General features: G+C 43.6%; 1 protein-coding gene across 1 annotated transcript in view; it reads left to right on the forward strand.

The window, feature by feature from the left end:
• LOC118361868 (glycine receptor subunit alpha-3-like) overlaps window positions 1-20561 on the forward strand; it is a 141741-nt gene that overhangs the window by 113192 nt on the left and 7988 nt on the right. Inside the window, exons 7-8 of the mRNA XM_052486704.1 lie at window positions 12273-12487; window positions 19203-19349. Coding sequence (XP_052342664.1) covers window positions 12273-12487; window positions 19203-19349 — 362 coding nt within the window. The remainder of the gene's footprint in view (window positions 1-12272; window positions 12488-19202; window positions 19350-20561) is intronic.

Here is a 20561-nt window from a genome sequence, read left to right on the forward strand (position 1 = left end):
TAATGGATAGGGTGCCATTTGGGACACAGTCATAGTTAACCAAGCTAATGGACAATTATATTTTATGTAATAAAATAACATGGGAAATTTTCTCGCTCGTCCGATTCAAAGGGTCAACCATCCCTGAAATGAGCCGAAATCCAGAGGCAAAAAATGTGAGGTTTCTTTCTGTCCATCCGGTCCATGTACAATGAAGTCTGATTTACAAAACTGGTTAAAATAAGCAATTCCTCCATTGTCCACCCCAAGGCCTGCACTGACAGCTTATCACAATTAATGCCTGTGAGTGGCAAGGTGCTGTCAAGTTCCAGAACAGACACACACAGATGGACACACCAACCTGGTCTTAGAGCATTTTGTATTATTTTGTAAGAAAATCCGAGACACTCCAATTAGTATGATATGTTACATTTTGTATGGTATGTGTTATTTTGTGGATGTCCATCATCCATTTCAAATCAAATTGTATTTGTCACGTACACATGGTTATTGCGAGTGTAGCGAAATGCTTGTGCTTGTAGTGCAGCAATATCAACAAATACTCTAACAATTCCACAACAACTACCTAATACACACAAATCTAAGTAAAGGGATGGAATAAGGATATGTACATATAATTATATGGATGAGCAATAACCGAGCGATATAGGCAAAATGCAGTAGATAGTATAAAATACAGTATATACATATGGGATGAGTAATGAAAGATATGTAAACATCATTATTACTATATGTTGTAATGGCCAATGAGTGGCCAATGATTTCAAGTCTGTATGTAGCCAGCAGCCTCTCTGTGTTAGTGATGGCTGTTTATCAGTCTGATAGCCTTGAGATAGAAGCTATTTTTCAGTCTCTCGGTTAGTAGCGGGTTGAACAGGCAGTGGCTAGGGTGGTTGTTGTGCTTGATGATCTTTCTGGCCTTCTTGTGACATCGGGTGCTGTAGGTGTCCTGTAGGGGAGGTAGTTTGCCCCCGGTGATGCGTTGTGCAGACCGCACCACTGTCTGGAATGCACTGCGGTTGTGGGCGATACAGTTGTGCCCTCACCTCCTCCATATACAGTAGGCTGTCTCATAGTTGTTGGTGATCAAGCCTACTACTGTTGTGTCGTCTGCAAACTTGATGATCGAGTTAGAGGCGTGTATGGCCATGCGGTCATGGGTGAACAGGGAGTACAGGAGGGAGCTGAGTACGCACCCTTGTGGGGCCCCAGTGTTGAGGATCAGCAAAGCGGAGATGTTGTTTCCTACCTTCCACCTGGGGGCGGCCCGTCAGGAAGTCCAGGACCCAGTGGCACAGGGCGGGGTTTGAGACCCAGGGCCTCAAGCTTAATGATGAGCTTGGAGGGTAATATGGTGTTGAATGCTGAGCTATAGTCAATGAACAGCATTCTTACATAGGTATTCCTCTTGTCCAGATGGGATAGGGCAGTGTGCAGTGTGATGGTGATTGCATCGTCTGTGGACCTATTGCAAATTGCAGTGGGTATAGGGCAAGGGGGGGGGCACTTCAATCCAGCCCACGAGACATTAAAAAAAAATGCGGCCCTCCGTTGAATTTCAAAATCCCGATGTGGCCCTTGAGCCAAAAAGTTTGACCACCCCTGGTCTAGGGTGACAGGTAAGGTGGAGGTGATATGATCCTTGACTACTCTCTCAAAGCACTTCATGATAACAGATAGTCATTCAGTTCAGTTACCTTTGCCTTATTGGGTACAAGAACAGCAATTTCGTATTATATGTGCCAAGTTTGCAAAACGTACCATATGTTACGATCTGCCAAACCTATGATATGTTGTGAATTCTGGCTAGCTGGCTAACGTTAGCTAGCTGGCTAATGTTAGCCAGGCTAGGAGTTAGGGGTTAGAGTTAAGGTTAGGTTTAAGTTTTGGAGTTGGGTTAGGGGAAGGGTTAGCTAACATGCTAAGTAGTTGCAAAATAACTCAAATGCTAAAGTCATCTGTGATGAGATTAGAACTTGCAACCTTTGGGTTGCTAGACATTCGCGTTATACACCCACTCATCCACCCCGACCAACCACCTGACTTTCATTTTTTCCTTAAATAACCATCTGTTTTATGTAACCATACCAAACGTAAAATATCATACTAATTTCAGTGTCCCAGGTTTATATTGGGACACTATGAGACCAGGCTGCACACACAGACAAACCCACACACCTCCCCGTCCTCCTCTTCAGTTAGTCTCTAGAAGTGCTGGAGCCTCTGGTCAGGTCACTGCCTCAATACTGACAGCTCTGTCAGCCTGCAGGGCTCAGGAAAGAGTGTGTGTGTGTGTTAGAGGAGGCTGGTGGGAGGAGCTATAGGAGGACGGGCTCATTGTAATAGCTGGAATGGAATATATGGAACGGTATTAAACCTATGGAAACCACATATTTGACTCCATTTATCCAATTCCAGCAATTACAACGAGGCCATCCTCCAATAGCTCCTCCCACCAGCCTCCTCTGGTGTGTATGTGTAGTTATACAGTATATGTGCAGTGTGTGTGTGTAATAGCTCCTCCCACCAGCCTCCTCTGGTGTGTATGTGTAGTTATACAGTATATGTGCAGTGTGTGTGTGTGTGTGTGTGTGTGTGTGTGTGTGTGTGTGTGTGTGTGTGTGTGTGTGTGTGTGTGTGTGTGTGTGTGTGTGTGTGTGTGTGTGTGTGTGTGTGTGAGTGCCTGCCTGCCTGCCTGCCTGCCTGCCTCTGTTTGTTTGCTGATTGTGGATTCTAACTCTGCGCTGCTCTCACGGGGACGGTGCACAAACAGACAGAGACTCTGAGAGCGCTCCCTCTCTGTCTTTCAGGAGAGACAGCCACTGTTCAAATATGTTTTGAAGCCTCCGCGGCAGAGGGCAAAGAAACAGACAGCTGCAGCAGAGGCCTCACACACCTCCTCTCCTCGTCTCTCGTTCAAATCTCTATATTTTGAGACTCACTCTTTTCAAAGAGAGCAGAGTGACTTTGTTCAAAGAGCTTCAAGTACATTGCTGTGTGACTGTTAGCAGAGGTGTCACGCCCATAGGGGGCACAGGGGCATGTGCCCCCTCAGATTTGTCCTGTTTAAAAAAATACAAAATATACACAATGTTTTGTAGAATTGTGTTGTTGTTGTTTCTCTGTAATACTACTAGCCAACTAGCAATTCTTTCAAGTTAGTTTCATCTCGCCCAGATGAGTTCTCAATCTCCCAACCTCATGACTAGCTATCAAGAAGCCATTTCAGGCTATCAATCCAATTAGAGTAGCTAGCTTGTCTAACTATCTTAGCTGGCCTGCTGGCAAGGTTGTTAGACTTTAGAAAGCAAGCAGTTACTAAATGTACTGAATAAGACTTACATTCTTTTCAATATTCTATCCAGATTTTTAGCAGAGATGTAGAGAAGCATATTTAGTTAATATTTTGGTTTTAAGTAGTCAGGAGGATACAGACAGCTCAAGAGGTATGCTTAGATATCTTTATCTACTTCTCCAGAGTCAGATTGACTCGTAGATACCATTTGTATGTCTTTGAGTGCAGCGTTAACGCAATAACGAAGTCTATGTTAACTGCTAGCATGCTAGTAGATACCATAGACTTCCAGTCATTGTGCTAATGCTAGTTAGCATTAATCCAGATCACCCACCAGCCATCCAATGTACTTTGTGCCCCCTTAGATGTTTGGGGTACATGACACCCTTGTCTGTTAGGCTACAGTAAACTAACACTACAGTAGGGAAGGCATTTCTTCAAAGTTGTGTGGGTCGTTGCATTGTATTGCTCACTAACCACACTGACTTCATCCTTTCAAAGCAACTATTATAGAGGGATTTATTTTCAAGGGAAATATTGAGGCTGGCGGAATCCTTTGCAATACATTATCTCAAATGTCAGAGGTTTACTTTACGGAAATAATGGCTTCATTCCAGTGCATTGACTCTATCCATTTGTTTCAGTGCATTGACTCTATCCATTCATTCCAGTGCATTGACTCTATCCATTCTTTTCAGTGCATTGGGTTCATATATTTATTTGAGTCCATTGGATATACATACATTTTAGTGAATTGTGAGTATTTGTGTGTTGTTTACTAGAGTGCATTGGGTGCATGTGCTGATCACATATGTAGGAGTACAGGCCCAGGGGCGTGCTTTGAGAAAAGTGACCACTCACCTCCTATTTGATTTATTTATTTTTGGACTTTTATTTAACTAGGCAAGTCGGTTAAGAACAAATTCTTATTTACAATGACGGCCTACCAAAAGGCCTCCTGTGGGGACGGGGGCTGGGATTAAAAATACGAAATCAAATATAGGAAAAAACACATCACGACAAGAGAGACACCACAACACTATATAAAGAGAGACGTATAAAGACAACAACATAGCATGGTAGCAACACAACATGACAACAACATGGTAAGACGACAACATAGCATGGTAGCAACACAACATGGCAACAACACAACATGACAACGACATGGTAGCAACACAACATGACAGCAGCCCAGCATGGTAGCAGCACAAGACATGGTACAAACATTATTGGGCACAGACAACAGCACAAAGGGCAAGAAGGTAGAGACGACAATACATCACGCCAAGCAGCCACAACTGTCAGTAAGAGTGTCCATGTATCCTGTCAAATGATTTGTCACATGTGCCGAATACATAAATTATTATCCAAAAGGAATAGAATACACAATAATGAAGCTATATACAGGGAGGACCAGTACCAGATCACTCTGCAGAGGTACGAGGTATTGGAGGCAGGGTAAAGTGACTAGGTATCAGGATAGATAATAATAATAAGGTATTATAGGTAGATATGTACATGAAGGCAGGGTAAAGTGACTAGGCATCAGGATAGATAATAATAATAAGGTATTAGAGGTAGATATGTACATGAAGGCAGGGTAAAGTGACTAGGCATCAGGATAGATAATAATAAGGTATTAGAGGTAGATATGTACATGAAGGCAGGGTAAAGTGACTAGGCATCAGGATAGATAATAATAATAAGGTATTAGAGGTAGATATGTACATGAAGGCAGGGTAAAGTGACTAGGCATCAGGATAGATAATAATAAGGTATTAGAGGTAGATATGTACATGAAGGCAGGGTAAAGTGACTAGGCATCAGGATAGATAATAATAATAAGGTATTAGAGGTAGATATGTACATGGGGGCAGGGTAAAGTGACTAGGCATCAGGATAGATAATAATAAGGTATTAGAGGTAGATATGTACATGAAGGCAGGGTAAAGTGACTAGGCATCAGGATAGATAATAATAATAAGGTATTATACGTAGATATGTACATGGAGGCAGGGTAAAGTGACTAGGCATCAGGATAGATAATAATAAGGTATTAGAGGTAGATATGTACATGAAGGCAGGGTAAAGTGACTAGGCATCAGGATAGATAATAATAAGGTATTAGAGGTAGATATGTACATGAAGGCAGGGTAAAGTGACTAGGCATCAGGATAGATAATAATAATAAGGTATTAGAGGTAGATATGTACATGGAGGCAGGGTAAAGTGACTAGGCATCAGGATAGATAATAATAAGGTATTAGAGGTAGATATGTACATGGAGGCAGGGTAAAGTGACTAGGCATCAGGATATATAATAATAATAAGGTATTAGAGGTAGATATGTACATGAAGGCAGGGTAAAGTGACTAGGCATCAGGATAGATAATAATAAGGTATTAGAGGTAGATATGTACATGGAGGCAGGGTAAAGTGACTAGGTATCAGGATAGATAATAATAAGGTATTATAGGTAGATATGTACATGGAGGCAGGGTAAAGTGACTAGGCATCAGGATAGAGAATAATAATAAGGTATTATAGGTAGATATGTACATGAAGGCAGGGTAAAGTGACTAGGTATCAGGATAGATAATAATACGGTATTAGAGGTAGATATGTACATGAAGGCAGGGTAAAGTGACTAGGCATCAGGATAGATAATAATACGGTATTAGAGGTAGATATGTACATGAAGGCAGGGTAAAGTGACTAGGCATCAGGATAGATAATAATAAGGTATTAGAGGTAGATATGTACATGGAGGCAGGGTAAAGTGACTAGGTATCAGGATAGATAATAATAAGGTATTATAGGTAGATATGTACATGGAGGCAGGGTAAAGTGACTAGGCATCAGGATAGATAATAATAAGGTATTAGAGGTAGATATGTACATGGAGGCAGGGTAAAGTGACTAGGCATCAGGATAGATAATAATAAGGTATTAGAGGTAGATATGTACATGGAGGCAGGGTAAAGTGACTAGGCATCAGGATAGATAATAATAAGGTATTAGAGGTAGATATGTACATGGAGGCAGGGTAAAGTGACTAGGCATCAGGATAGATAATAATAAGGTATTAGAGGTAGATATGTACATGAAGGCAGGGTAAAGTGACTTGGCATCAGGATAGATAATAATAAGGTATTTGAGGTAGATATGTACATGAAGGCAGGGTAAAGTGACTAGGCATCAGGATAGATAATAATAAGGTATTAGAGGTAGATATGTACATGAAGGCAGGGTAAAGTGACTTGGCATCAGGATAGATAATAATAAGGTATTTGAGGTAGATATGTACATGAAGGCAGGGTAAAGTGACTTGGCATCAGGATAGATAATAATAAGGTATTTGAGGTAGATATGTACATGAAGGCAGGGTAAAGTGACTTGGCATCAGGATAGATAATAATAAGGTATTTGAGGTAGATATGTACATGAAGGCAGGGTAAAGTGACTAGGCATCAGGATAGATAATAATAAGGTATTAGAGGTAGATATGTACATGGAGGCAGGGTAAAGTGACTAGGCATCAGGATAGATAATAATAAGGTATTAGAGGTAGATATGTACATGGAGGCAGGGTAAAGTGACTAGGCATCAGGATAGATAATAATAAGGTATTAGAGGTAGATATGTACATGGAGGCAGGGTAAAGTGACTAGGCATCAGGATAGATAATAATAAGGTATTAGAGGTAGATATGTACATGGAGGCAGGGTAAAGTGACTAGGCATCAGGATAGATAATAATAAGGTATTAGAGGTAGATATGTACATGGAGGCAGGGTAAAGTGACTAGGCATCAGGATAGATAATAATGAGGTATTAGAGGTAGATATGTACATGAAGGCAGGGTAAAGTGACTTGGCATCAGGATAGATAATAATAAGGTATTTGAGGTAGATATGTACATGAAGGCAGGGTAAAGTGACTTGGCATCAGGATAGATAATAATAAGGTATTTGAGGTAGATATGTACATGAAGGCAGGGTAAAGTGACTTGGCATCAGGATAGATAATAATAAGGTATTTGAGGTAGATATGTACATGAAGGCAGGGTAAAGTGACTTGGCATCAGGATAGATAATAATAAGGTATTAGAGGTAGATATGTACATGAAGGCAGGGTAAAGTGACTTGGCATCAGGATAGATAATAATAAGGTATTAGAGGTAGATATGTACATGAAGGCAGGGTAAAGTGACTTGGCATCAGGATAGATAATAATAAGGTATTTGAGGTAGATATGTACATGAAGGCAGGGTAAAGTGACTTGGCATCAGGATAGATAATAATAAGGTATTTGAGGTAGATATGTACATGAAGGCAGGGTAAAGTGACTTGGCATCAGGATAGATAATAATAAGGTATTTGAGGTAGATATGTACATGAAGGCAGGGTAAAGTGACTAGGCATCAGGATAGATAATAATAATAAGGTATTAGAGGTAGATATGTACATGAAGGCAGGGTAAAGTGACTTGGCATCAGGATAGATTATAATAAGGTATTAGAGGTAGATATGTACATGAAGGCAGGGTAAAGTGACTAGGCATCAGGATAGATAATAATAATAAGGTATTTGAGGTAGATATGTACATGAAGGCAGGGTAAAGTGACTTGGCATCAGGATAGATAATAATAAGGTATTAGAGGTAGATATGTACATGAAGGCAGGGTAAAGTGACTTGGCATCAGGATAGATAATAATAAGGTATTAGAGGTAGATATGTACATGAAGGCAGGGTAAAGTGACTTGGCATCAGGATAGATAATAATAAGGTATTTGAGGTAGATATGTACATGAAGGCAGGGTAAAGTGACTTGGCATCAGGATAGATAATAATAAGGTATTTGAGGTAGATATGTACATGAAGGCAGGGTAAAGTGACTTGGCATCAGGATAGATAATAATAAGGTATTTGAGGTAGATATGTACATGAAGGCAGGGTAAAGTGACTAGGCATCAGGATAGATAATAATAATAAGGTATTAGAGGTAGATATGTACATGAAGGCAGGGTAAAGTGACTTGGCATCAGGATAGATTATAATAAGGTATTAGAGGTAGATATGTACATGAAGGCAGGGTAAAGTGACTTGGCATCAGGATAGATTATAATAAGGTATTAGAGGTAGATATGTACATGAAGGCAGGGTAAAGTGACTTGGCATCAGGATAGATAATAATAAGGTATTAGAGGTAGATATGTACATGAAGGCAGGGTAAAGTGACTAGGCATCAGGATAGATAATAATAAGGTATTAGAGGTAGATATGTACATGAAGGCAGGGTAAAGTGACTAGGCATCAGGATAGATAATAATAAGGTATTAGAGGTAGATATGTACATGAAGGCAGGGTAAAGTGACTAGGCATCAGGATAGATAATAATAAGGTATTAGAGGTAGATATGTACATGGAGGCAGGGTAAAGTGACTAGGCATCAGGATAGATAATAATAAGGTATTAGAGGTAGATATGTACATGAAGGCAGGGTAAAGTGACTAGGCATCAGGATAGATTATAATAAGGTATTAGAGGTAGATATGTACATGGAGGCAGGGTAAAGTGACTAGGCATCAGGATAGATAATAATAAGGTATTAGAGGTAGATATGTACATGAAGGCAGGGTAAAGTGACTAGGCATCAGGATAGATAATAATAAGGTATTAGAGGTAGATATGTACATGAAGGCAGGGTAAAGTGACTAGGCATCAGGATAGATAATAATAAGGTATTAGAGGTAGATATGTACATGAAGGCAGGGTAAAGTGACTAGGTATCAGGATAGATAATAATAAGGTATTAGAGGTAGATATGTACATGGAGGCAGGGTAAAGTGACTAGGCATCAGGATAGATAATAATAAGGTATTAGAGGTAGATATGTACATGAAGGCAGGGTAAAGTGACTAGGCATCAGGATAGATAATAATAAGGTATTATAGGTAGATATGTACATGAAGGCAGGGTAAAGTGACTAGGCATCAGGATAGATAATAATAAGGTATTAGAGGTAGATATGTACATGAAGGCAGGGTAAAGTGACTTGGCATCAGGATAGATAATAATAAGAGTAAATAAAGATCAGAGTAGCAGCAGCATATGATGTGTGTCAGTGTAGTGTGTGTGTGTGAGTGAGTGAATGTTTATTTACAGTAGTGTGTATGTATAGTTGAGTGTGCATAGAGTCAGTGCAAGATAGTCCGGGTAACCATTGAATTAACCATTTAGTATTCCTATGGCTATTTAGCAGTCTTATGGCTATTTAGCAGTCTTATGGCTATTTAGCAGTCTTGTGGCTATTTAGCAGTCCTATGGCTATTTAGCAGTATTATGGCTATTTAGCAGTCCTATGGCTATTTAGCAGTCCTATGGCTATTTAGCAGTCTTATGGCTATTTAGCAGTCTTATGGCTATTTAGCAGTCCTATGGCTATTTAGCAGTCTTATGGCTATTTAGCAGTCCTATGGCTATTTAGCAGTCCTATGGCTATTTAGCAGTCTTATGGCTATTTAGCAGTCTTATGGCTATTTAGCAGTCCTATGGCTATTTAGCAGTCTTATGGCTATTTAGCAGTCTTATGGCTATTTAGCAGTCCTATGGCTATTTAGCAGTCCTATGGCTATTTAGCAGTCTTATGGCTATTTAGCAGTCCTATGGCTATTTAGCAGTCCTATGGTTATTTAGCAGTCTTATGGCTATTTAGCAGTCTTATGGCTATTTAGCAGTCCTATGGCTATTTAGCAGTCTTATGGATATTTAGCAGTCCTATGGCTATTTAGCACTTGTATGGCTATTTAGCAGTCTTATGGCTATTTAGCAGTCTTATGGCTATTTAGCAGTCTTATGGCTTGAGGGTAGAACCTGTCTCGGAGCCTGTTGGTCCAAGAGCCAATGCTCTGGTATCGTTTGTCAGAGGTAGCAGAGTGAACAGTCTATGGCTTAGGTGGCTGGAGTCTTTAGCAATATTTCAGTCCTTCCTCTGACGCCGCTTGATACAAAGGTATTGGATGGCAGGGAGCTCGATCCCAGTGATGTATTGGGCTGTATTGAAGCTCTTGACCCGCTCTCTGACCTCCTCCCTGTAGGCTGTCTCATTGCCGTCAGTGATCAGGCCTACCACCGTTGTGTCGTCAAACAACCTGATAATGGTATTGGGGGTCAGCGTGGAGTGGTGTTGTTGCCTACCCTCACCACCTGGGGACGGACTGTCAGGAAGTGGAGTGGGTAAGGTATCTGGGATGAAGGTGTTGATGTGTGTTATGACCCGCCTTTCAAGCATAATTACAGACTGGGACAAGGAGAGATTGAGAATGTCAATGAAGACACTTGGCAGCTGGTCTTCGTACGCTTTGAGAGCGCACCCTGGTGTTCCATCTGGCCCGGCGGCCTTGCGAGTGTTTACCTGTTTAAAACTTGTAACTTTTATAACTCAAAGTTGGGTTTCCCTTTCTAATCTGTTATCGTCTCCAAGCCCTGCCACATACGACTAGTGTCAGAGCCGATGTAATAGGATTCCACCTTCCTCCTATATTGTCCTCTTTCATGTTTGATGTCTCGTCAGAGCTCGTAGCGGGCTTTCTAAGTCTGGGCCTTTTCTGTGTCCCGTTCTTTGTAAGCGGTAGCTCTTGCCTTTAGCCCAGCGTGGATATTGCCTATAATCCATGTTTTTGGGGGGTTTGGATACCTTCTTATAGTCACTGGTCACCATAGCAGGACCCACCCGTAGCACACGCTCCATTAGGTATATTTCACTGGTCACCCCCAAAGCCAATTCCTCCTTTGGCTGCCTTTCCTTCCAGTTCTCTGCTGCCAATGACTGGAACGAATTGCAAAAATCACTGAAGCTGGAGACTCATATCTCCCTCACTAACTTTAAGCACCAGCTGTCAGATCAGCTCACAGATCACTGCACCTGTACATAGCCCATCTGTAGAAAGCCCATCCAACTACCTCATCCCCATACTGTTATTTATTTATGTTTTTCTCCTTTGCACCCCAGTACCTCTACTTGCACATTTATCTTCTGCACATCTATCACTTCAGTGTTTAATTGCTAAATTGTAATTATTTCGCCACTATAGCCTATTTATTGCCTTACCTCCCTTATCATATCTCATTTGCACACACTGTATATAGACTTTTTCTATTGTGTTATTGACTGTATGTTTGTTTATTCCACGTGTAACTCTGTGTTGTTGTTTGTGTCGCACTGCTTTGCTTTATCTTGGCCAGGTCGCAGTTGTAAATGAGAACTTGTTCTCAACTGGCCTACCTGGTTAAATAAAGGTGAAATAAAACAATAAAACTGTCGGGACTTCATCTATGCACTTATTGATTAAAACCGTGACTGATGTGGTAACCTCTTAATGCTATTGGATAGCGGAACATATCCCAGTCTGTGTGCTAGAAAAACAGTCTGGCGTCTGCCTCATCAGACCACTTCCGTATTGAGTGTGGCACTGGTAACCTATGAACTGAGGGTTGGGTGTGTGTGTGTGTTTGTGTGTGTGATGGTGGGGAGATCTGACAAAACATTGACGCATCAAAGGCAGAGAGCATGACTGGCATTTTCATCTGAGGCCCAGGCACTGAGCTTTGATCACCGAGATAACCACAGCTGCATGGACCGACTACATGGAGATGGATTTCAACTCAGCACGGGGCTTTTGCATATTACATGGCTTGCTAGAATTTAGTGAGAAGCCAACGTGTGCAGTTTGTGTGTTGGCTTGTTTACATGTACAGTGCACGGTGTGTATGAGAGGAGGAAGGTTGACGTCTGTAAGATATGGTCGACAGAGAAACCCATTAGTCTCCAAAGGAGATCATCTTTCCTATACATTTTCACGGTACATTTCCAAGTATGTTATTCAGGCAGACTTTAATACGAAACAAAGGAAACATAGGCGCTTGTCTCAGTCGCTCTCCTCTCCGCTGTCTCTCTCCTCTCCTCCACACAGGGAAGTTCACGTGTATCGAGGTGCGATTCCACCTGGAGAGACAGATGGGCTATTACCTGATCCAGATGTACATCCCCAGCCTCCTCATCGTCATCCTCTCCTGGGTCTCCTTCTGGATCAACATGGACGCCGCGCCCGCCAGAGTGGCGCTGGGCATCACCACCGTGCTCACCATGACCACCCAGAGCTCCGGTTCTAGAACGTCTCTACCTAAGGTGGGTTGGGGTGCAGAGTGTGTGAGAGTGTGAGTGGGGGTGCGGTTGTGTGGGTTGGCAGGAGAGTGTGTTGTGTGCATCACCACTGGGCTCGCCCAAAAAGGTGTCCCTTCTTCAGGACTGACTGTCCGCTGTTGATTTATGGTCTAGGTACAGGGTGACCTTTTCGGTTTGCTTAACAAGGCCTTTAGCTGGAGACTTTGTCTCCGTCTGTCGGTCTGTCTCTTTTCTCTGACTGTGTGACTGTGACTTTGTCTCCGTCTGTCGGTCTGTCTCTGCTCTCTGACTGTGTGACTGTGACTTTGTCTCCATCTGTCGGTCTGTCTCTTTTCTCTGACTGTGTGACTGTGACTTTGTCTCTGTCTGTCTCTGCTCTTTGACTTTGTGACTGTGACTTTGTCTCCGTCTGTCAGTCTGTTTCTTTTTTCTGACTGTGTGACTGTGACTTTGTCTCCGTCTGTCAGTCTGTCTCTGCTCTCTGACTGTGTGACTGTGACTTTGTCTCTGTCTGTCTCTGCTCTTTGACTTTGTGACTGTGACTCCGTCTGTCAGTCTGTTTCTTTTTTCTGACTGTGTGACTGTGACTTTGTCTCTGTCTGTCAGTCTGTCTCTGCTCTCTGACTGTGTGACTGTGACTTTGTCTCTGTCTGTCTCTGCTCTCTGACTTTGTGACTGTGACTTTGTCTCCGTCTGTCAGTCTGTCTCTGCTCTCTGACTGTGTGACTGTGACTTTGTCTCTGTCTGTCTCTGCTCTTTGACTTTGTGACTGTGACTCCGTCTGTCAGTCTGTTTCTTTTTTCTGACTGTGTGACTGTGACTTTGTCTCCGTCTGTCGGTCTGTCTCTGCTCTCTGACTGTGTGACTGTGACTTTGTCTACGTCTGTTGGTCTGTCTCTGCTCTCTGACTGTGTGACTGTGACTTTGTCTCCGTCTGTCAATCTGTTTCTTTTTTCTGACTGTGTGACTGTGACTTTGTCTCTGTCTTTCAGTCTGTCTCTGCTCTCTGACTGTGTGACTGTGACTTTGTCTCTGTCTGTCTCTGCTCTCTGACTTTGTGACTGTGACTTTGTCTCTGTCTGTCTCTGCTCTCTGACTGTGTGACTGTGACTTTGTCTCTGTCTGTCTCTGCTCTTTGACTTTGTGACTGTGACTTTGTCTCCGTCTGTCAGTCTGTCTCTGCTCTCTGACTGTGTGACTGTGACTTTGTCTCTGTCTGTCTCTGCTCTCTGACTGTGTGATTGTGACTTTGTCTCCGTCTGTCAGTCTGTCTTTTCTCTGACTGTGTGACTGTGACTTTGTCTCCGTCTGTCAGTCTGTCTCTTTCTCTGACTGTGTGACTGTGACATTGTCTCCGTCTGTCAGTCTGTGTCTTTTCTCTGACTGTGTGACTGTGACTTTGTCTCCGTCTGTCAGTCTGTTTCTTTTTCTGACTGTGTGACTGTGACTTTGTCTCCGTCTGTCGGTCTGTCTCTGCTCTCTGACTGTGTGACTGTGACTTTGTCTCTGTCTGTCAGTCTGTTTCTTTTTTCTGACTGTGTGACTGTGACTTTGTCTCTGTCTGTCTCTGCTCTCTGACTTTGTGACTGTGACTTTGTCTCTGTCTGTCTCTGCTCTCTGACTGTGTGACTGTGACTTTGTCTCCGTCTGTCAGTCTGTCTCTGCTCTCTGACTGTGTGACTGTGACTTTGTCTCTGTCTGTCTCTGCTCTCTGACTTTGTGACTGTGACTTTGTCTCTGTCTGTCTCTGCTCTCTGACTGTGTGACTGTGACTTTGTCTCTGTCTGTCTCTGCTCTTTGACTTTGTGACTGTGACTTTGTCTCCGTCTGTCAGTCTGTCTCTGCTCTCTGACTGTGTGACTGTGACTTTGTCTCTGTCTGTCTCTGCTCTCTGACTGTGTGATTGTGACTTTGTCTCCGTCTGTCAGTCTGTCTCTGCTCTCTGACTGTGTGACTGTGACTTTGTCTCTGTCTGTCTCTGCTCTCTGACTGTGTGATTGTGACTTTGTCTCTGTCTGTCTCTGCTCTCTGACTGTGTGACTGTGACTTTGTCTCCGTCTGTCGGTCTGTCTCTGCTCTTTGACTTTGTGACTGTGACTTTGTCTCCGTCTGTCAGTCTGTTTCTTTTCTCTGACTGTGTGACTGTGACTTTGTCTCTGTCTGTCTCTGCTCTCTGACTGTGTGACTGTGACTTTGTCTCCGTCTGTTGGTCTGTCTCTTTTCTCTGACTGTGTGACTGTGACTTTGTCTCTGTCTGTCTCTGCTCTCTGACTGTGTGACTGTGACTTTGTCTCCGTCTGTCGGTCTGTCTCTGCTCTCTGACTGTGTGACTGTGACTTTGTCTCCGTCTGTCAGTCTGTCTCTTTTCTCTGACTGTGTGACTGTGACTTTGTCTCTGTCTGTCTCTGCTCTCTGACTGTGTGATTGTGACTTTGTCTCTGTCTGTCAGTCTGTCTCTTTTCTCTGACTGTGTGACTGTGACTTTGTCTCCGTCTGTCGGTCTGTCTCTTTTTTCTGACTGTGTGACTGTGACTTTGTCTCCATCTGTCAGTCTGTCTCTTTTCTCTGACTGTGTGACTGTGACTTTGTCTCTGTCTGTCTCTGCTCTCTGACTTTGTGACTGTGACTTTGTCTCTGTCTGTCTCTGCTCTCTGACTGTGTGACTGTGACTTTGTCTCTGTCTGTCTCTGCTCTCTGACTGTGTGACTGTGACTTTGTCTACGTCTGTTGGTCTGTCTCTGCTCTCTGACTGTGTGACTGTGACTTTGTCTCCGTCTGTCAATCTGTTTCTTTTTTCTGACTGTGTGACTGTGACTTTGTCTCTGTCTGTCAGTCTGTCTCTGCTCTCTGACTGTGTGACTGTGACTTTGTCTCTGTCTGTCTCTGCTCTCTGACTTTGTGACTGTGACTTTGTCTCTGTCTGTCTCTGCTCTCTGACTGTGTGACTGTGACTTTGTCTCTGTCTGTCTCTGCTCTTTGACTTTGTGACTGTGACTTTGTCTGTCAGTCTGTTTCTTTTTCTGACTGTGTGACTGTGACTTTGTCTACGTCTGTCGGTCTGTCTCTGCTCTCTGACTGTGTGACTGTGACTTTGTCTACGTATGTCGGTCTGTCTCTGCTCTCTGACTGTGTGACTGTGACTTTGTCTCCGTCTGTCAATCTGTTTCTTTTTTTCTGACTGTGTGACTGTGACTTTGTCTCTGTCTGTCAGTCTGTCTCTGCTCTCTGACTGTGTGACTGTGACTTTGTCTCTGTCTGTCTCTGCTCTCTGACTTTGTGACTGTGACTTTGTCTCTGTCTGTCTCTGCTCTCTGACTGTGTGACTGTGACTTTGTCTCTGTCTGTCTCTGCTCTTTGACTTTGTGACTGTGACTTTGTCTCCGTCTGTCAGTCTGTCTCTGCTCTCTGACTGTGTGACTGTGACTTTGTCTCTGTCTGTCTCTGCTCTCTGACTGTGTGATTGTGACTTTGTCTCCGTCTGTCAGTCTGTCTCTTTTCTCTGACTGTGTGACTGTGACTTTGTCTCCGTCTGTCAGTCTGTCTCTTTTCTCTGACTGTGTGACTGTGACATTGTCTCCGTCTGTCAGTCTGTGTCTTTTCTCTGACTGTGTGACTGTGACTTTGTCTCCGTCTGTCAGTCTGTTTCTTTTTTCTGACTGTGTGACTGTGACTTTGTCTCCGTCTGTCGGTCTGTCTCTGCTCTCTGACTGTGTGACTGTGACTTTGTCTCCGTCTGTCAGTCTGTTTCTTTTTTCTGACTGTGTGACTGTGACTTTGTCTCTGTCTGTCTCTGCTCTCTGACTTTGTGACTGTGACTTTGTCTCTGTCTGTCTCTGCTCTCTGACTGTGTGACTGTGACTTTGTCTCCGTCTGTCAGTCTGTCTCTGCTCTCTGACTGTGTGACTGTGACTTTGTCTCTGTCTGTCTCTGCTCTCTGACTTTGTGACTGTGACTTTGTCTCTGTCTGTCTCTGCTCTCTGACTGTGTGACTGTGACTTTGTCTCTGTCTGTCTCTGCTCTTTGACTTTGTGACTGTGACTTTGTCTCCGTCTGTCAGTCTGTCTCTGCTCTCTGACTGTGTGACTGTGACTTTGTCTCTGTCTGTCTCTGCTCTCTGACTGTGTGATTGTGACTTTGTCTCCGTCTGTCAGTCTGTCTCTGCTCTCTGACTGTGTGACTGTGACTTTGTCTCTGTCTGTCTCTGCTCTCTGACTGTGTGATTGTGACTTTGTCTCTGTCTGTCTCTGCTCTCTGACTGTGTGATTGTGACTTTGTCTCCGTCTGTCAGTCTGTCTCTTTCTCTGACTGTGTGACTGTGACTTTGTCTCCGTCTGTCAGTCTGTCTCTTTTCTCTGACTGTGTGACTGTGACATTGTCTCCGTCTGTCAGTCTGTGTCTTTTCTCTGACTGTGTGACTGTGACTTTGTCTCCGTCTGTCAGTCTGTTTCTTTTTCTGACTGTGTGACTGTAACTTTGTCTCCGTCTGTCGGTCTGTCTCTGCTCTCTGACTGTGTGACTGTGACTTTGTCTCCGTCTGTCAGTCTGTTTCTTTTTCTGACTGTGTGACTGTGACTTTGTCTCTGTCTGTCTCTGCTCTCTGACTTTGTGACTGTGACTTTGTCTCTGTCTGTCTCTGCTCTCTGACTGTGTGACTGTGACTTTGTCTCCGTCTGTCAGTCTGTCTCTGCTCTCTGACTGTGTGACTGTGACTTTGTCTCTGTCTGTCTCTGCTCTCTGACTCTGTGACTGTGACTTTGTCTCTGTCTGTCTCTGCTCTCTGACTGTGTGACTGTGACTTTGTCTCTGTCTGTCTCTGCTCTTTGACTTTGTGACTGTGACTTTGTCTCCGTCTGTCAGTCTGTCTCTGCTCTCTGACTGTGTGACTGTGACTTTGTCTCTGTCTGTCTCTGCTCTCTGACTGTGTGATTGTGACTTTGTCTCCGTCTGTCAGTCTGTCTCTGCTCTCTGACTGTGTGACTGTGACTTTGTCTCTGTCTGTCTCTGCTCTCTGACTGTGTGATTGTGACTTTGTCTCTGTCTGTCTCTGCTCTCTGACTGTGTGACTGTGACTTTGTCTCTGTCTGTCGGTCTGTCTCTGCTCTTTGACTTTGTGACTGTGACTTTGTCTCCGTCTGTCAGTCTGTTTCTTTTCTCTGACTGTGTGACTGTGACTTTGTCTCTGTCTGTCTCTGCTCTCTGACTGTGTGACTGTGACTTTGTCTCCGTCTGTTGGTCTGTCTCTTTTCTCTGACTGTGTGACTGTGACTTTGTCTCTGTCTGTCTCTGCTCTCTGACTGTGTGACTGTGACTTTGTCTCCGTCTGTCGGTCTGTCTCTGCTCTCTGACTGTGTGACTGTGACTTTGTCTCCGTCTGTCGGTCTGTCTCTGCTCTTTGACTTTGTGACTGTGACTTTGTCTCCGTCAGTCAGTCTGTTTCTTTTCTCTGACTGTGTGACTGTGACTTTGTCTCTGTCTGTCTCTGCTCTCTGACTGTGTGACTGTGACTTTGTCTCCGTCTGTTGGTCTGTCTCTTTTCTCTGACTGTGTGACTGTGACTTTGTCTCTGTCTGTCTCTGCTCTCTGACTGTGTGACTGTGACTTTGTCTCCGTCTGTCGGTCTGTCTCTGCTCTCTGACTGTGTGACTGTGACTTTGTCTCTGTCTGTCTCTGCTCTCTGACTGTGTGATTGTGACTTTGTCTCTGTCTGTCAGTCTGTCTCTTTTCTCTGACTGTGTGACTGTGACTTTGTCTCCGTCTGTCGGTCTGTCTCTTTTTTCTGACTGTGTGACTGTGACTTTGTCTCCATCTGTCAGTCTGTCTCTTTTCTCTGACTGTGTGATTGTGACTTTGTCTCTGTCTGTCAGTCTGTCTCTTTTCTCTGACTGTGTGATTGTGACTTTGTCTCCGTCTGTCGGTCTGTCTCTTTTCTCTGACTGTGTGACTGTGACATTGTCTCCGTCTGTTGGTCTGTCTCTTTTCTCTGACTGTGTGACTGTGACTTTGTCTCTGTCTGTCGGTCTGTCTCTGCTCTCTGACTTTGTGACTGTGACTTTGTCTCCGTCTGTCGGTCTGTCTCTTTTCTCTGACTGTGTGACTGTGACATTGTCTCCGTCTGTTGGTCTGTCTCTTTTCTCTGACTGTGTGACTGTGACTTTGTCTCTGTCTGTCTCTGCTCTCTGACTGTGTGACTGTGACTTTGTCTCCGTCTTTCGGTCTGTCTCTGCTCTCTGACTGTGTGACTGTGACTTTGTCTCCGTCTGTCAGTCTGTCTCTTTTCTCTGACTGTGTGACTGTGACTTTGTCTCTGTCTGTCTCTGCTCTCTGACTGTGTGATTGTGACTTTGTCTCTGTCTGTCAGTCTGTCTCTTTTCTCTGACTGTGTGACTGTGACTTTGTCTCCGTCTGTCGGTCTGTCTCTTTTCTCTGACTGTGTGACTGTGACTTTGTCTCCATCTGTCAGTCTGTCTCTTTTCTCTGACTGTGTGATTGTGACTTTGTCTCTGTCTGTCAGTCTGTCTCTTTTCTCTGACTGTGTGATTGTGACTTTGTCTCCATCTGTCAGTCTGTCTCTTTTCTCTGACTGTGTGACTGTGACTTTGTCTCCGTCTGTGAGTCTGTCTCTGCTCTCTGACTGTGTGTCTGTGACTTTGTCTCCGTCTGTCGGTCTGTCTCTGCTCTCTGACTGTGTGACTGTGACTTTGTCTCTCTGGTGTTGTAGGTGTCCTATGTGAAGGCCATCGACATCTGGATGGCGGTGTGTCTGCTCTTCGTATTCTCCGCTCTGCTCGAGTACGCCGCCGTCAACTTTGTCTCCAGGCAACACAAGGAACTCTTAAGACTCCGCCCGCGGAGAACGAAGAAGAAGGTAACGTTTACAGACCAATCTAGAACACGTTCTTCCAATCAGAGTGTGAACAAACAACTCCGTGCAACAATGACTGCATATTGCCGTTATGGTGTGGTTCCTTCAGGAGCTCTGAGGCTGAAGTAAGTGGTCACATAGCACTAATGAATAACTCATATCTCAATGTTTTAGCACCTAACAAACAATGAAACAAGCAATTCTATCCTTCACAGATATATCCTTCTCAGACATACAGTACATGTACACTGAGTATACCAAACATTAGGAACACCTTCCCCTTTTCCCCTCAGAACAGCCTCAATTCGTTGTGACAAGGTGGCAAAAGCGTTCCACAGGGATGCTGGCCCATGTTGACTTCAATGCTTCCCACCACTGTGTCAAGTTGTCTGGATGTCCTTTGGGTGGTGGACCATTCTTGATACGCACGGGAAACTGTTGAGTGTGAAAAACCTAGCAGGGTTGCATTTCTTGACACAAACCATTGCACCTGGCACCTACTACCACACCCTGTTGAAAGTCACTTAAATATTTTGCCTTGCCCATCTTTTGCCTTGGCACACACATACAATCCATGTCTCAGTTGTCTCAAGGCTTAAAAATCCTTCTTTAACCTGTCTCCTCCCCTTCATCTACGCTGATGGAAGTGGATTTAACAAGAGACATCAATAAGGGATCATAGCTTTCACCTGGATTCACCTGGTCAACCTGTCATGGAAAGAGCAGGTGTTCTTCATTTTCTGTCCGCTTAGTGTATATGTTGAGAGTTTATACCACAGATTGTATTATATTGGATTGCTAATGTAAAGAGCTTGTAGCACTGTAGCAAACCATAACTAGTTGTGTCAAAGTCCATGAAACAAGCAGTGTGACATGAAATGTTGTCTGAAGACTGTCTGAGGATGTTGAGAAATGTCAAAAGATGAGGTTGACAGAGGAGCTCTGGGAATTAGTCGACCAAAAATGTGACTTGACGGATGTCGGGGCGGCTTAGTGGGCTTGACTCTGTGGTTAATTGGGTTTCTGGCCTTTTGGACATTTTAAAAGATTAAGACGGAAAAGTCCAATTATAAGCTGTCTGTCACTAAATCGGGCCCAAGCCTGGACTCTGGGCCTGGGTCAGATATATCATGTCTCTGTGGTCAAAAGGCTTGCTTATTTAGGTTATTGAAGCTATTTATCCAGGCAATTCAGTTGCGGTCAAATTCTTACTCA

The sequence above is a fragment of the Oncorhynchus keta genome, chromosome 29 (genome assembly GCF_023373465.1).
Source record: "Oncorhynchus keta strain PuntledgeMale-10-30-2019 chromosome 29, Oket_V2, whole genome shotgun sequence".
Classification (NCBI taxonomy): Eukaryota; Metazoa; Chordata; class Actinopteri; order Salmoniformes; family Salmonidae; genus Oncorhynchus; species Oncorhynchus keta.